Source organism: Varroa jacobsoni, unplaced genomic scaffold (assembly GCF_002532875.2).
Source record: "Varroa jacobsoni isolate VJ856 unplaced genomic scaffold, vjacob_1.0 scaffold_480, whole genome shotgun sequence".
In the NCBI taxonomy this organism is placed as follows: domain Eukaryota; kingdom Metazoa; phylum Arthropoda; class Arachnida; order Mesostigmata; family Varroidae; genus Varroa; species Varroa jacobsoni.
Window position 1 is genome coordinate 102828 of NW_019213382.1, and position 18462 is coordinate 121289.

At 42.7% G+C, this 18462-nt stretch overlaps 1 protein-coding gene across 1 annotated transcript in view; it reads right to left on the reverse strand.

Annotated features, from left to right (window-relative positions):
• Positions 1–18462, reverse strand: part of LOC111260807 (metabotropic glutamate receptor 5) — a gene marked incomplete at its 5' end in the record, with an annotated part of 161967 nt that overhangs the window by 102180 nt on the left and 41325 nt on the right. The window contains 4 exon segments of the mRNA XM_022833827.1: positions 2360–2626; positions 2981–3232; positions 13490–13584; positions 14777–14928. Coding sequence (XP_022689562.1) covers positions 2360–2626; positions 2981–3232; positions 13490–13584; positions 14777–14928 — 766 coding nt within the window.

Genomic DNA, 18462 nt, shown 5'->3' on the forward strand with positions numbered 1-18462 from the left:
CAACAAACAACCAGTGGCATTTTCGTTAGATAGAGTGCGATATTTCAATACCTTAACGGCCACAAAATTCGAACCACCTTGACAATATCTTGATCGAGTGCATTTATAAAAGATACGATATAACTTGAAGACCAGTCGTGGCTAATTTAAAATCTTTCTTAGCGCTAACATAACCAATAATCTCTACCGAATGTTACGTTATTCATTGTTTTTAATTATTAAAACTGTTATGGTCAATGTCGATAACTTGTTTGACCCTTAGCGCATCTCATACTAGGCGTTTCTAAAAGAAAGAACGAAACACACGCCTTCAAAATAAAAACTGCCGTACCGAATCCCATCTACACAAGTCGCACACATGTACATACGGACATACGTACGTACACTGTATCGTTGCTATTTGATTTTAGCTTCTCTTCTCTAGAGGAGACTCATTTTTGGGTGAAATTATTTGTGAACAAAAGTTTGACGACTTTCTCTTCGTAACTAACCCTATGGGACCACAGAGACCAAAGCGCAAAGTGCTACTAATATGGGCAAGAACCTAGGCACCCGTCATCGATCCGTTCAATTTCGGTTCTTCTTATAGACATTCTACGCAGAACGGCTACAAATTCGTAGTCTGCACTTTACCCGTTCCATTACATTCACTTCTCATAGCTATCAGCCCCTTACGAAGAAGCAGACAGTATTGTCAAACATGCAGGGTGGAAGTCGATGACTCCATCACTCAGTGGGAGCTTAGAAGGCGGCCCTTAGTTACTGGAGAAGCTCACGTCGCTGTGAGTTTCGCAAACGTGCTGTTCTAGTACTCCTGATTTGGACACCAGCAGTTATCTGTCCAACTCAAAGCAGCTCAGGAATGACAGTCGGTGACACACCATGGCACAACGGTACGATGCACACGCTTCGTCGGAGCGATTCGGCGGAATGGACGCAGCAACAGAAGCACCTAGAAACGCACCAGCATCGCGGCGATAGATAGCCAACCCATTCAAAATCAAAGGGGAATAATGAAGGTTTCTATTATTAATGCGCTTACCTACACTCAGTCAGTTGTCGGTAAGGTCAGTGAGCCAGCAGGGCCTGAAACTAGCCTTTTGTTTCGGCCTGACTGCATACATTGCTTAGACAGTGGGTAAGGCTAAAAGCTTAAAAATGAAACATTGTTTGGAACACGATAGACAGCTGTGGACGTTAACTGAATGCCGAAATCAAAAGATAAGGGGAAACAATAATACTACGATGACTTACTATTGTACATATGCCGCCACGTTGCCTTATCGGACTCTATATCTCGAACATCCTTGGTACATTCCAAATCCGCTCTATCGTTGCCCAATCCGCAGTGGCTAGCTGGGGGGTAACAGCGACGCCTCCCGAATTACTTATCCCAGACATGCTCCAAACATATCCGCTAAACCCGCCATTTTTGCTCTGTTTGCCCATCTCCCTGCCTGCTCTACCCATATATATATATATATATATATATATATATATATATATAATTCGTTTATCCTAAGAATACTTATTAGCTGCACGTTTTAGCTGTGTTTCAACTTTTTACTGAAGAATCCTAATCGGTACCATTTTCACTCTCAATCACCGAGAAGATCTGCTGTTTTCGATACAAATCTAGTATCTCTTACACAAGTTTTGCTGCCTGCCGGCTGACAAAAGATGAATCGGACGCCTTCGCATCATGATTAAGTCATATTTCATTCCGGTTCAGTTGAAATGAGCATATTTAATACGGTTTGAATTTTCATCAGCTGGGAATTGGGTTTAGCGTTGGGTCGCCCAGTCCTCCGAACGTTATTCGGAATTATTCGCAGAGCCGATATCCGATGCACTTTTCGTTTAAATGAATTTATCGCGCATATACTAAATAAAGAAGAATTGATATTTAAATATTCAATGTTATATATATTACGCTTTGCGCTGGAATATAGTACTCTTCAAGCGGATTAATTCAGCTGGTCTGGTGCAGTTCTCCGCGCCAATAAGTAGAGGTACGATCTTTTGTCTACATTATTTTGTAATGCCAAAATTAGTTACGGGAATATAGGTATACGAAATTCTGTCGTATACTAGCCTTTAGAGTTAACAATTGCTCGTATGTTTCGTACTACATCGAGGTAATGAGCAATTTAGCCTTTACTCACGAAAACGGACGCGCGTTAGCGGCTCGCTAGTTAATTCAGTTACTTTCTCAGCCATTTGCATAGACAGCCGAGTACGAAACCTAAATAAACAATGAAATGTAGCATGTATGTACACGATGAGTGTAACGAAACGTACCTGAGGTAAGGCAATAAACTTGTAATGATATTCTATATTATTATGTTGTTCTACTCACTGGCCAGGTGGGTCTCCGTTCTGCATGAAGAACACCTTGCTACCATCTGTGGTCCAGTCGAAGCTGACGTTCATGAGGTACTGAAGGAAGATGGAGCCGTTGATAGGGAGCATCGCACTGCATAGGCCCGTCCTATTCGGACAGAAGTCCCGATGCATGTTGTGAAGGCCGTAAGCCATTGTGTAAATCGACTTTTTGACAAATTCCAATTTTGTGTCTTGTTTATATTTTCCGCCTTCGTTCAACTTCTCCTTGCCGTTGCAAATACTAGAAGCAAATAGCGATCGTATACAAACATATAGAATTTAACGTGGGCGTATCATTTATTCGAATAAGGTTCTTATACGAAATGAGTAAATTTTATTTTTTAAGATATATTTAATATTATTCAATAATTTTACTAATTTCAAATTTAATTTCTAACTAATAAAGTTAGCACTTATTAGCAATAGCGATTATGATCATGAGCCAGATGATAATTATGGCCGTTAGAAACGAAAGTTACTTGAACACGAAATGGTACATGGAGGAGGGGGGAACAATCCGAGCGGTGTTTACGTGCGAGGCCACTTACATTATCTTAGAAATAGTATTTATTTGATGTTAATTAGCGAGACCCACCGAGTGCCTTTCCGTCTACTGCTGCCAGTCTGTTTGTTGGACGCGCTGGAGTTGGTGTTCCTGAATGAACAATTGAAACGGGTCTCCCAGAATTCACGAAACCAGGGATTGCGCTTGTTAGTAAATGGGTCTAGTCCGAAATAATATTGATCAAATTCGGTGTCGTAGTTTGTATGCAGCCTCACAGAGATTGAACCTGTGGCATGCCGTTCGAGATTGGCGACGACATCCATACGGTCAGACCATCCATCACTGAAAGGGTACATTTACACATAAACGAAATGATATTGTCATTATTGATTGTTACGAACCATCTCATAAACTAGCCTTTCCCGTAATTATAATACTGCCTGATTGGGCAAATCCTATTCCCTGAACAGTTAAGACGATATGTGTGTTGTCACTTTACGATATCAGAGTAAAATCGGCAAAAATAGTATTTGTAGTCGTATTTTATGTAAGTTAAAACTTACCGGTAGTAAGAGATGATTTTCGTTTCTATATCAAGTTAACTAGTTTACGTATACAAAGCAGGCCTGCTTGCGGTGACAGCGTATCATAAATAACCCCGTGATTGTCTCATCAATTACAGTTAGGTTGACGTTGGCCCCTATATATATATATATATATAATTGGCAACCAAACGTTTATCTGAGCACACTTCAACATATCGACCTACTGGTATAGACGACATTGTAATACTGAAAAGCTTATGGTTTTCCCTAGTAACATTGCTAAAATTCTAAATATTATCATCTTCTTAACAAGACAAAAAAGTCTCGTTTTGGCTGAAGGTATCATTCGCCGCGGGGATTCTCCAGTGTTTCTCTTTTACACACTCTTCCTATACCTCTCTATTTCGCACTCTCGTGAAGAAGTCCAAGGGCACTACGAGTGGTGGCGGCGGCGACGGATTTGGGGAGCTTGTAAAAGACATAAGGCGTGGGATCAAAAGGGCAAACTGATGCTGATGAGCATGAAACGGCGGATAGGATAGAAAGGCGAGGAGCTCCGCAAAAAGCGAAAAAGAAGAAGAAGAAAGAGATGGAAAATAAACGAAGGAATGAGACGAACGACGAGATTTAAAGGCACTGTAGCCTTTAGTCGCCAGCTCAACTCGGCAGGCAGCAAAGGCAAGAAAACTGTACGTCACTGCTATGGGGTTTAAATCCTGACAGAGAATGGCAAAGTAACAACGACCGGCTGCTGTCCTATCTTCACCGTTTTCTATGACGCTGAAAAATACCAAAGGGTGCTTGAAATTCAGTTGTGCTGTTTTACTCGTTGTCATTGGCAGAATCGCTTGAAGCCGTAACCACTGAGCTCGAGCTGCATGTCCCCACCAAACTGTGAGAGAAGTCGCTCTGCCTATATTCCTCTGTCCTTTGCTTTGTGTTCTCCGCGGACGTGAGATTACCGCCAGAACTCTTTAGAGCTTTTGGTTGCAACGCGGCCGTTGCTTGTGGTCTGCAGCACACCCCCTGGCCGATTTTCGTTCATCAAGAACCGGGAACAGCGCTGTTATGGCCCGCAGCGTAGCTTTTGTATTGGACCAGCAGGGGGTCGTCGATTTTAGAGACAGCTACAACTATAAGACCGATCGCCATGACGGTAGAGGTCCAAGCAAACAATAACACTGTAGTGTCTCATCCTTTCGGGATGCTACCGCTTCTGGGTCGGCTGTGGCTGGCTAGCCGTACTAGCCCATGTCTAGAGTCAAGAGCATCAAGCTCGACTTTCCTCTTTCTTGTTTACTCTACACCTTGAGCTTTTTCCAGGCCATTGGACAGTGTTTTTTTTTTCGCCCTTCGTTTATCTTGCGCTAGGCGGAAGAAAAATTTGCCTTAATAGTTCCGCACGCGGGTGACCTAGCGGGCAGGCGTCTTCCACTGAGTCGGAGCCGAGGCTTTTGGGTGAGTCAGGCGTTGGCTGGGTGACACCTACATGGGACTGTACGAATTACAGAAAGCACGGTCGTAATGAGACTGGGAAACACGAAGCAATGGAAAAACAGAGCATAATGGTATCTAGGACCATAGTTAGAAATGCAATTCAATACACCCGATAACAGATGAACACAAGAATTACTGTCTATCATAAGTCAACCATATCAAATAGTTAGATGTAGCTTATATAGACTCCATACTTTCTATACTATATGCGAAAAACATGTCCTCGTTTCGCAGTAGCGGCATTTTCACTACCTGATTCGTTCTGATAGCTATAAGTAAGTAACCTTTTTAAAGTTGACAGGTGGGAATTCAATCATAAATTCTGTCTACTCTTTTTTTTCTTCCCCTTACTTTTGCTTTCTGAAGACGCGTTACTGGTACGAAAAACATAGCATAACGTGCAACTATCAAGAGACGATTCTCGTAGTCGGTGAAGATCACGCTTATTCGTCTGCGTGAAGATTACCGTGTACCAGGTATCACCGGGATTTGACCATATATTTATGACCTTATGGAATCTTTCTTAACCCATACTTTCAAACCTCATTCAGTTTTTGCCAGTAAATTCATGTAAATTGAACTGAAGTAGGCACTGAGGTCGAGAAGGCATTCGCTCCGTTTACTACGCAGCAGCTGAATCTGACTTTACGATTCCCGAATGTCGACCAGTGCTGAAGCATTTTAGAGTATGCGGAACGCTGGTTGAACATTGCAGTTCTTGTTCTTGCTAAACCCAAGGGAACGTAGGTTTCATCTAATAACATTAACGCATGTCATGGTTTTGCCAAAAGATCAGCTTTTAGTCCGCAATAAGCTCCCAAATGTCGACTATGGCCGTTCACGACTTCCGGTCGAGCATCATAAAGGTGGGCTGGACTGAGTCGGAGGAACATGCCCCAGAGCAAACGGAAAAAAAGGGAGGCTTAGCTTAAAAGAGCTGAAGTCATGCTGCCGCCGCCGTAATGGGTTTCACGGAGACCAATACAATTTATCATCACTCAAACGTCTTTTCTTATGCAGTCTTTTCTCACCATTCCTGGCTACGTTGCTCGCCGTCTCACGCTTTTTTTGTAGGCCAGAAGGCGAACCCGAGAAAAGGGTAGACAGACACACCACGTGATGGGGGGGTTTATGTGTTTGGAGTTTACACATGACAACAAGAACGGTAGACCCGTTCTTTAGTCTGTTTTTAATCGCTGAAATGGTCAGGTTTGCTTTTTATGCAGGTAAGGATATATGTGTATGTATAGCCGGTAGCCGTATGGATATTCAGATAAAGGTAATTTCGACGAAGAAGACTAGAAGAGCGTTGCCAAGCGTTCGCTAAAATGACAGCGTTCGAGTAGCGATGAGTAGGCGGGCCGACACACAGAATGAGCGTGTTCAACATGGACTAAAATCAGAATTTACATGAGGATGACAATGCACTACAGCCATTAAATTGAGCGTCAGTTCCGAGATGGTCAAATAGCTGAGGTGCAGCTTTTCTGTTCTACTATTCTATGGCGTTTCCGTGCCGGCTAACTTAAACTCGAAAATACGAGTTCAAATAATGACGTTCGGCGTGCAAGGACGTATTTATATCGTTGAAGGAAAACGTTGCAAGCCCCATTGAAGTTACCACGTCTATATTATTGTTACTTTATTTGTGCGTTCGTTAATTTTCCGGAAAGTTTGATTCTCTTTTAATTATCTATGGGGGCAATGGCCATTTAATGAAAATATGGCTTTGATTTGTGGGCGGATTTTTTCAAAATTCCGATGGAATACGATGTATCGAACAAGAGCAACAAAAATAATTCAGTAACCACCTGCGTATTCCTCATCTAATCAAATCTAAAAACGCACGTTAGACCTCAGAGTGCATCTTTTTTTTTTTCATAGCCATCATTATACAGGGACACCGCCAACACCAGTTTGACTCACAGTCGTCTAATAGTTGTACTTGAAGTTTAGATAGAGGAATATATCGCGATATTCTGTTGTGTGCTCATTGTCGTTAGAGCGTGTTCAGGCTCCAGAGTGAGATCTCCCAGGTATTGGTGTCGTTGCACCTCTGGGAGCTAAATAGAGTAATGACATCCGAGAGACTAAACAGCGTGTGGAACACGGCTTCGCTGAACAAATATCGTATATTTTAAGCTGCCATTCGAGTCGAGCCAAAAGTATGGGATAAGTACTTCGCCGGCAATCAGTACGAAACAAACCCCTAAGACGAGCAAGTACGATATCGATTGAAACAAGAACCGTTTGCTTACGCTACGGAAATAAAGACCAATTAGTGTCTGCGTAAAGTTACTTTGCGTCTTTTTTCATAAAGTTATTAAATATTATTATTGTATTATAAAGACACGCTTATTCTATGATATTTGGATATGACTAGAATAATTTGTTGTTAGAAAATTTTGTTATATGAGATTTTTGCCTGGTATGCGCGACATTAATAAACAGTCGTGTAATCTAGATGCAGCTGCTGACTGCATGCGCTGCCTTCATGATATCCATTGCCGTCAACGAACTATAGAGTCATAAGCTAACCGCTACGTGCGACACCGACCACCTTCAAATCGCCAACGTGCCATTGCATTTCTGGATCAGTTCAAGCTCATTCTGCACACCGATACTTCCGTTTTGCCACTGGCTGCTATTACAATGACTACAGTTACGGTTACTGCATCTAGCTATTTTCGGTGGTGTCGTTTGCAATGAAGATCTACGTTAACTCATCGTCTGTGTTGGTGAAAGCTGCGCCTGAAGCTAAATGGACCGAATGGGTAAGCAAGGAGCCTTCGAAGGTTTCCAGCCAGCGAAAAACTGATTTTCTCGGTCCTTCGCTTACTCACAGTAGCAATAGTAGCTGCAGCATTCATACGCTATCGCCCTTTTTCCCTGACGGCCTCTGGCTGCTATCTGAAGCTTTTGCTTATGCGCCTGCCTTGCTAAAACGCTCACAGCCAATGATTTTTTTTCCGTTTTTTTCATCGCCCCTCTAACTGAGCCCCTGACACTTACCATTTTGGCCAGTCAACTAGCGAGTACGGAGGGCTGACGAGAAGGCTTCGACCACAGCGGTTCCATCGTATGGCTGGAGGCCATTAATACAAATAGCCGGAGGCGGCCAGATCAGAGGGATGCAGGAACACAGAAGGCCGTTAAAGAGTGAAATAGCGTCGAGTGAAAGGAGAATATTACGGCGCCAACAAGCAGACGATTGCAGCGGTAGAGCTTCAATCGATCACAGCAAAATTCGAGAACCTACTCGTCGAAGTAACGGCAACAGTCGTCGATAGCACAAGTAGTGGTAAGGCTGCCAGCAGCAGCAACAGCAACTACAGTAAAAAAACAAGATAAAAACAATGGAATTATCTAACTGAGCCGCCAACCTCTCTCCTCCCGCTTTCAATACTCGTGGCCACGGAAAAGCCGTCGTTAACAATGACCACTGACGATGCAATGGACCTACAATGGAGTCAACAGTTCTGCGAGCGACTTGCTGCTATTACTTTTAACAATAGAAAAACCGGGGTGAGGGCCGAAAGAAGGAATGAGGAAGTCAGAATAAGTCTGGACAAAGCTGAAGCCGGCTCGTAGACGGGTATGCACTATAGGCCACCTCAACTCCAAATTAGGCTGTAACGGATGTAGAGAGGAGGGACATTGGTCGCGGACAGTTCGAGCCTCGCGCGAAAGTGGACGAGAATTGATGCAATGAAAGGCAGTCAGGAAGGAATGTTATGACTGACAGCAAGGTCAGCAGACGACCAGGATATGCTAAAAGCCCTTTGGGGCTTGTGTACAACCACCACTTTATCCGCCTCAGATTTACCCACTTTATGCTATTCAACCCACAATAGTCTACCGGAACACACTGACTTAACGACCAGCAAAAAATTAGATAGGCCGTAAATAAGCGTGTGTGCTGGATGACATAAGTTCTGACGTGTACGCAGTACCATAGAGTATGTGCTGAGCTTAAAGATGAAACGAGAGGGTCAGAAAAGAAGGCTGAAGATAACGCATTTTTTGTTATCATTATTAAAACCGCGTTCCATTGCTGTCAAATCCTACGAACCACAGTTCCCTATACCTTGTCATTACGTTGCATTTGGAAGCTTCGCTTTCCGCCTGGAGTGACTCTAGTGAGCCCCGTGCGCGAATTCAAAGAAAATCAGCAGGCTTAAACCAGTAAGCATGCGTTACTTGCCACTGAGAAATCCCTCCAGTAAGAAGGTTAGTCCGACGTCCTAATGCTAGAATATGTTAGGCCGTAGAAGGGCAGCGGACAACGAAACTAGCCTGATGTTCGTTAAGGCACATGCTAGTCGATCTGGCTGCTAACCGAATAACCTTGTCTCGGCTACGTCATCTATGACAGCAACGTCCAGGCTCCCTGCTCGCCTTGCCCATGGGATAGGAAAGGCATCATGCAGCTAGGTCTCTGCCTCCATTCGGTAAGACTGTGGAAAGTCACAAAAATAGTAGCAGTTCATAGGACGTCCATCCTTCCAATATGACCACTGTAGGTGGAATCACATCCGCTATTGTCGAGTGGACGCCGATGTTATTGGGGTAAGCCGTAGAAAAGAAATGCGACGTAACTAGCTATATAGTAATGGCGCACCAATGCGGTTTCTACGTTGCTGCTTCGTAGTTTCATTTGGCCGCTAGAATACAACCCAACATCCTTGTATCTCTGGATAGAAAGGAAATTTTAACTTGACGGATATAAGAGTCAGGAGATCAATGCGAACAGAAGGACAGTTTCCTCTGGTCTGGTCCAGTGGTCACTCGCACTTACGACACTTCTGATGAAGCAGCTTTGGCACACAGGTGCGTCTACTTTTGGTTAATCCCAATCGACGACCCAGCCAACCAGGTTGTTGCTATGTTTGCTGCTTCTGTCGTTACCGCTGGATGCGCGCCACAACGTGAACCACTTTTGGGTTTCCTCTGGTTAGCTTTTGAATCGCTGTAGAATCGATTGGTCGCGCCTCGACCGCCAGAGTCCTGTACTGGCTACAACGACTATTGAAACAGGAAAGATAGGACAACGGCGACTAGAGCTACGTAGATGAGCATGCAGATACGTCAACGTTAAAATCACATCCAAATTGGAATAGAACTGAGCTAAGATCTTTTATTTGAGCAGAGTGTTTATTTGATACTGTATGCGATTGGTAAACTTTTACAGAAACAGGCCAGACTATAAAAAAAAAACACTCTTAACCTATCCCCTCATAAACATCATCGTTTCTTTAATAGGGCATTAACCCAAACAGTAGCAAGGAGTTTTAGCAGACGACCTATCGCTAGCATTACGAGGCTAGTAGCTCAAGCGAACCTTATGTTCCTTGAAGTTTAAAAACTTACTATAATGGGGAGAATTTATATTTCTTCACAGCAGTATTTCAATATTTAACTTTATCTAGGTTTTGCTCGAAGGTCGATCCCTGCCGTTGGAATGCTGCCGATTAAATAAGAAAAATTTTCTTCTAGCACGCAAAAGAGCTAATGATGTATATAAATAGCTTCAGCCTTTGTACGGGAGAAGGGACGCTTAATTAAGATATGTTTTCGGTTTGTGTATGGAGGACTTAATATGCTTAGTTTAGAAGGACTAGTTAAGAACAATATTCGTTTCCTGAGATTCTCATTATATAGGTTAGTGAAGTCGAACCTTGAGCCTTAGACAGCCGAACAGTGATCCAGAATCTCGATACCGTTAAGACTAGTGGAAACTGAAAGCTATACTAGAATAGAACATACAGATAAGGAATTTGCGCTTTCGCGGTACTTACTACCGCAGGTTCTATATACTATTTCTCGTTGGGTCGTCAATTCAGTGGAAAGAATGGCTCCGCAGTACGTACGTGGAATCTATAAGCCTCAGTTAATGCATGGTATGAGCCACAAACCATGCTAAGTGAGAGAAGGAAAATCGGATAATAACCGTAGGAGATCCGACCTACTTTGCAGGCTGAATGTGAAAACCCGGTGGGCATATGAAAGTAAGCCTTATCTAATTTGCATATAAGTTGTTGACACCCAAATAGGAAAAATTACAAGGACGGGTTTGTGTTTTTAACAGGGGCTATACATAACTATATTCAAGTTGTATATTGTCTAAATTCAAGCACGTGACTCCGATTATTAATTAAGCGAACTTTTGAATAAATCTGAAAAGCGTTTGAAATACTCACAGATAATAAATAAATAAATAAAAATAGTATTTTAAAGAGATAAATTAGCAATTCATGATGATACAATTTAGTGTTTATCGTAACCCGTAGAAGTTTTATTGTGATTACGTGGCGTGTAGCTTAAAATCGTGTTCCTTTAATATACATCAGCTCCTTTAATATACATCAGAGAACATGAAGCTTTTCGACCGTACTTATGGCGAACACCTCATCACGAAGTGTACAGATAATGTGCCCATTATATTTATCATTAGTTACCACTTCTATCAATTCAAGTTATTAATTCAATGTCAACCATGTACGGTATCATAAAGTTTGCTACTTACAGTGTTACTTATAAAAATAATTCTGAGCTACACAACGAACAAGTATATTGCAACTTCACAGAATTTGGATTCGAAATATATAAAGAGACTATTTAAATATACTGCTGCTATATTTGACGAATTACCCAATTATATGCTTCGGGAACCAAGGATTTTTGATTAATAACAAGATATTTTACTGCCCAATATTTGTTCACGATGTAATTTTGCCGCCCCAATCAAATCAGAAGGAAATGGGCAAAAATGGGCTGTAACATGGTTTACGTGCAGCTCCGAAGGCGTTATGTTGGTTGAGCTCTATTTGTTGATTCAGCAAATTCTTAAATTTTCAAAGTGTTTCCCACTACAAAGCTAAATAAGGTAAAAAGAAATAAAGCTCAAAGAAATTTCGTTACAAATCAGTCCTCTGTCATTGATTTCAGCTTCGTTTGTTTGAGTAAATTAGCGTTACGCAAACGATGAGATACATTCGTTGAAGGCAGCAGCACCATAGTAGTAGTAATAGTAGCAGTGGTCGTAATGCCAGCACAAACGGTAATCGTACTAATAAAAGGTTGAAACTAAAAAGCCGTTTTCTTTTATACAGATGAAAAAATTCGATGATAAGAAGTTGGCGAAAGGCTGCTTGTACCATCCCACTGCAGCTAGAACGATTGTAGTATTGATGCGCCGCGGCATAGCGGTGTGATAATGGCTCACCCTTACTATCCAGACAATTGAAAAGAATCGCAAAGGAGGAGATAACCGTCTTTGTCGGAAGCCAACGCAGCTCAGTTAGGGCAGAGGGAATCGGGAGGAGGAGGTCAACGCCAAGAAGCAAATTGAAGCCAGAATAGAAAAGCGTGGAGATAGATAAGCTGAGTGAAGAGGTGATGTTAGCAGCATCAACGAAGCTAACTCTCACGTCATCGACAGTAGCAACGGCAGCAGAGTGAATTCGGTGGCTGACGCTACTGGACGATGGCGATCGTGGTGAAAGCAGCGGCTTACCGAGTCGCGGACTCTGTTACACGGCTGTCTCTACTCTGGAGTTCACCTCTATCTCGTGCAAAGGAAAACCCTCAATAATCCAGTGATCACTCAACAACCGTTGCAACAACAACAAAGCATTCGGTCGTGTATTGAATCCGATGCTACACCATGCCCTAAAGCTAGATTTCTATAGTTCTGCTACGAGAAATCGTTGATGAAACCTATATGGCTCGTTCTACATACACACACACGCATAATGTTATTACGCATAGACAGTGAAAGATTCTGGGGAACAAGACAACGTGTCTACAGTTGCCTCCGCCAATTCAACAAACAGAAGAGAAGAAACGAAGAGCGTGACTTCATCAATCAGGAGGACTTCCGGGGATGGAAACACGTGGCGCGGGAAGTTACATAATGATGAATGTTTTGACTCGTCATGGGTGTCATAGAGCAGCAGTCTATGGAGGAGCGTCCTATGGCCGTGGCAGCCATGTCGTCTTGTTTGTATATCGCTTTTCAAGTATTACCTGCTCCTGCACCTAAGTGCCCAGACGTGCCTGAGAATAGGTAGCGCGTTCCTTTGGCTGAATGGATACATACGTTAACCAAATGATCAACTGTAGAATTGTTGTGAATGTATTTAGTCTCTCACGTATCCGTATCTAGATGCAAATGCCTTGAGTTTAGTCCTATCATGTTTTGTGTGTATGTGTATGTGTGTAAGTCATACGTCGCCGCATATGATTCACTACGGTACTACACGATATCACATTGAATTACTATGTTAATTCCGAATGATGGGGAAAAAAACATGCTGGCGTCAGTTCTAGATAATAATTCGAAATAGGTTCCACCGTCATCTCAAACATGACCGCGCAGTGATAAACGGTATCGAAATCACTCTGCTAAAGGATGGCATTTTGCGAAGAAAGAACGCCTTATCTAACATAAATACACATTTACAGGTATTGTGAGCACCAATAAAATTTTTTTCAAATTGCCACTCTAACAAAAACCATCATCACTCGTGTTATTTTTATCACGTCACTTACTCACCTGCCGAAGATGACGTATTTTCCCGTCATATTTAGTCGCGCAGTGGCATTGATCAAATGGTGAACGGTAAATCCTTCACAGAAACACACGATCACCTATAATCGAAACGAGGAGAGTCTTAGCTTTTTACAATAATAATAACAGGTATTCAGATTTGATCACATCTATTATTAGTTTTTTAAAAAATACGCTTACGTTTCCCGTTACAATTCCAAATTCTCTGTAATGTTTAACCACCGGCGAGCTATAAGTTAAGCAAGAGAAATGATTCAATCCAAATATGGAAACGCTTATTCTATAAATATTACTTTTTTAATATTTGAGCATTATCGAAATGTCTATCGTGTATTGTGTTGCACGAGAAATAATGCCATATCCATATATCGTACATCATGAAACACATCTACTTGCTTCGACAGCGGAAATTATCAACTAATAAGAACGCACTGAGGGTTACTGGAAAGCCGCGAAGGAGTTTTAGTCTAAGCAGGTTCGAGCTGACCTATTTCCCAAGGCAGCACAAAACGGACGGGTGACGACAGCGCAGACTATGTCGGCAACAGATTATATGAGATAAGGACTCGCAGATATTGTGGCGAACAAATAACGAATTATCTGCGTCTAATCTAGGTAGAGGGCCCCCGATATGGCAATATAACTGCAAGGTACAATGACGCCAGCGTAATTGCTGAGGTTGGATGAAGCCGCATATTGCTGAGCACCACCACTGCTGCATCAGATCGGGACGCATAATGCTCCCCGATAGGGATCTTTTATTAACTTATTATAGCTTCTACAGAACACAGTCGAACTTGATCCAGTTAATACAACTCATTGAAGTTCTTCATCTTGAAGAAGAAATATCTTACACTCATTATGCACAGTTTATTTAAAGTATAGTGACTATTCATTACTTAGCGTGACACTTCTCGATGTTTTATTTGAGACAAAAGCCACTGAACTCATTCAATGTAATGTTCCGTCTATAATGAGGCCCAGACTCGTGTGCATAGGTTATTTAAGTGCACACTAACTAAGCGTTTGGATATGTAAATTTCTATTCATACCAAAAAGCTGTATTAGGGTATAGCAAGATTATATAGAAGATATGGAAACAACCGGGTTGGAAAGCCTTCAAATTGTCTATAATGGTCATCCTTCTTAAGTATTCTCTCGTAATGAGTATACTGATTCTAAAGGAAGAAATACTAACGTCGTTTTTCTCTTCACATAAATAGTCAAATATGTATGTTATACTCGTGTAAATTAAGACAAAACTGAACATACCTTGGCGGAAGGGAACTCAGATAGCGAGTACAGAAGATTGTCGTATTCCTCTGGCTCTGCGTTGTGGCCTAACGTGTCCTGAGTGGCCACACAAATGCCTGCCTCTTTGGCACGAGTTGCAAACACCTCCATTCCGCTGTGACCGTAATTACCTGCCATATTATGAAGCACAGTTAAGACGATTAGACTGATGGACATACTACGAGAAGGTTTCAGTGCTTAATATTATTTAATCGATGCTTTTGTTGAGTCATCAAGTGCCAGTGCATGTTACTAAGTTATTGAGGAAATGCTTAGGGCTTTTAGGTCCTTTTTTTGTGCTATTTTTTTCTTTGTTTCTCTTTTTTTTTGTAATATTATGGATGTGAACCTCTGTCGTACACGTCTGAAGCGTTACTGAATTGGTGTCAATAAAACATGAGCATCGCGTTTGAATTTTCGGAAATTTACATAACAACCTCTTATGCCTACTCTATAGAAAAAAATCGCCTATTTTTCACAAAAGTTCCTCAAGTACTTCAATAAGCTGAATCTACCAAGTCGAGAGATAGGTACATGCGCGGCCGTCCCAAACTACTTACGTTAGTTCCTAACTAGTTAGGTTACCTACTAGTTAATTAGAGATTGGCAAAGCTGCACGTATTTAGGCAGCTTTATATTTAGTTCTGCGATTGCTAAATCTTCGACTCTTACTGTTTACTACCCTGTATAACAGAACACCCCGTTCACCAGTAATGAAACGGATCTCATTCGATGCGTAGTCCGACTTAGCATTAAACAACACAAAATCGGACCTGTTTTCGCGTATATTCATTATTGCAACCGTTTAACAGCGGCAGGATCGTTAACATTGCGATATATTTGTGGAAGCTAGCGTGAACCCAGGGAGTGGCAAAAGGAACACGTTCGCGCGCCACGAGTTGTGACTCAATGTGTCGTCCAATCTAGTACCGGGTGATTTGGCTGAGAGCCACGGAAGAGATCAATAGAAGCATGGGGAATGGACCGAGATGGCAAAGTTAGAAGAAATAGGAGATTGACTGTAAAATGCTTAGCCAAATTTTGCTCCTTTCCTTCTAAACTGCTCTTCGGCAATGGCTATGCTCGTCGGTTATTCGAATCGACGGAAAAAGTCGTCATGCCATGCCAGGCCAAAAGGAGTAACAAGAATCAGCGCCCCCGACGACAACGACCACAGCAGTGGCATATGGTACGGGCGGAATAAAGAAGCATTAGTGGCGGTAGTAGCACTAGTAACGGCGATGCAGAAACAGACCAGAAGAAGAAAGGTCTGTTGATAAAGAGGAGAATGAACAGGATGGAACATGTCAACGGGCACCGTCCTCTTTAGCCGTTACTACTTCCACTGAGCCCGGCAGCGATAGTAGCAACCGTACTATAACAAGCATACTTTTGTTGCCAAAGAAAAAAGGCTGGAATCGGGATGGGAGAAGGTGGTTGGGAGGGTGAAAACCGGCGAGTGAATGTGGTCCGAAGGTAAACAAAGCAAACGTGAGCAAAAGAAAAAGTCAGCCAAGCGAAAAGTCAACGGTCTGCTTAAGGGCATCGGCGAGGGAGTAGTTAGAGCTGGGTCGTGGCCTCGGCATCGCCACCGACATTACGGACGTGTGTAACATGCCGTAAGAAAAGGACATACGAATAAAGAAAAAAATGTCGACACGTTGTTGGTAATCGCGCACATATGAAGAAGAACAAAGCGAATCAGGAAAAGGGAAACGAAGTTATTTTTTATTTGCGGCAATAAGGGAACAACGCAAGAATGTAGAATTCAGCGGACTCGAGGAGAGGACACTCCACTGCATCAATTCGTTTAGCTCTCTGCTTACCTCTATCACCACTCTTCGTCCATTAGTTTCCCACTTTGAGTTCATCTTGGAATCCTATAGCCCCATTCCTTTTGAGCGCTGCTCTTTTGACTGTTCTGTATCTGCTCTTTTCCTCCATAGTCCAGTCGTCCAGTATCTCTTCTATATACAAAAAAGACAAGACATAGAAGTGGCACCAGTTTCTTTGTAGCCCAGCCTAAACCTAGATATGAGTGCCTGTATGTGGATGTGAGTGCAGGTAAGTGGCGGAGCTGTGAGGCGCAAAATCGAAAGGACGCAGCAATGAAACAGAGTAAAGAAAAGTGCTCACTCACAACAAGCCACAGATAAAGACCAGAAGAAACGAAAAACAGACAAGCTGGCTGCCAATCTTTGTGAGGCTCTATTCGTTTGCTTAGCGAAGTAGCCGGCAGTAGCAATGGCGGAAAGTACAGCGGTGGATGCAGGCATGCGAAGACTGTAGCTTTGCACAGCTTTCCGGTACGCCTGTGTTCGCTCACAAAATCAGATACCAAGCACCTTCAGAAGACAAACTATTGCTATACGCCTAATGTTGGACTCCGTTACGTCGCTGTCTTGTTGCGACGACAGCGCTTTCTCGTCGTAATGTGGTTGTTCTACCCTCGGGATAGTATTTCATGGTACGGATGCTACGAGAAATAGTTTGGTTTGTCAGGTACCGCAAAGTTCGTAAAGAAACAAACGTGTATTGGCATCTTTATTCGAGCTAGACCACCACTCTCTCAGCTGTCAGCCCCGCGTCTGATCCCGCTACTCTTACAGTTATCTAAAAATGCGAGAGCTTGCATTGGACGTTGCATGCTGTTTCCCGTTCTCTTAGTGTTACTAGAGTTGACTTCTACTATGCCTATGAGATAGCCTTTGCAGCGGCAACTGATAGAAGGGAATACAGCAAACAAGTATAGGAGAACATAAACGAAATATATATAGAGGCTGCACTGTCCGTGATGGAAGAAAACTAAAGAATCTTCATTTTCTATTGTTTCACCTACTTTATACAGCCCTGTACGATCTTGTAGGATAATGCAGCAGCAACAGCAACGGGAAAAGCAGCCTCCTCTCCGCCGTGTGTTTCCCCATATTTAGCGTCCCTGCCTGTATATATGTCATGTGGTAGGTATATGTCCATACCGCGTTTTCTGCTACGTAAGCGCCAGTGCAAAAGCATGCTATTCCGTTTGTATGCGAATAAGAACAGGCCTGCCGTTCGCGAACTGTCGCTTGGGTCGAAATCGTGCGTATCGCATTCGTACGCGCGTTCACCCATCCGTGTTTGTCTGTGTGCATATAAAGATGCAACCCTGTAAGAATATGAATTGTTTTTGTGAGCTGATTCTCGTAGCGGCGGCGGCGGCAGCGGCAGCACTGCTGAAGACGGCCGATAAAAGTCAAAATAGTCAAATGTATTTTTATTTACAGCTTTCGTATGCAAGCTGCTCTCTGCCGCTTGGCCAGCGGCAAGGATCTGAGGGAAAATTTGCGCACGTTGGTCGATAAGCACGTCGATACACGCACGCGCTCTTAGTCTTATGTATTCATAGGCTTTTTGATAGGGAGAACCGCATTAGCTGCATTCTCAGTAGAAGGGTAAAAGGAAACAGTTCGCTGTTAGCTTCGTCGCTGTCGCCAGTGTATTGTGTACGAATATACCAGTGAAAACGTATGTATGTCTACGTGCTTGTATTTGTGGACGACATATATCTATGTTGACAGTGTGTGTCTAGCATCGATTCGAGACAACAGGAGGCACTGGTAGAACAGAGGTACAATGGTAACCGCTGTTGAATTGCTGGCATATTACCGTTGGCGTTGGCCGTA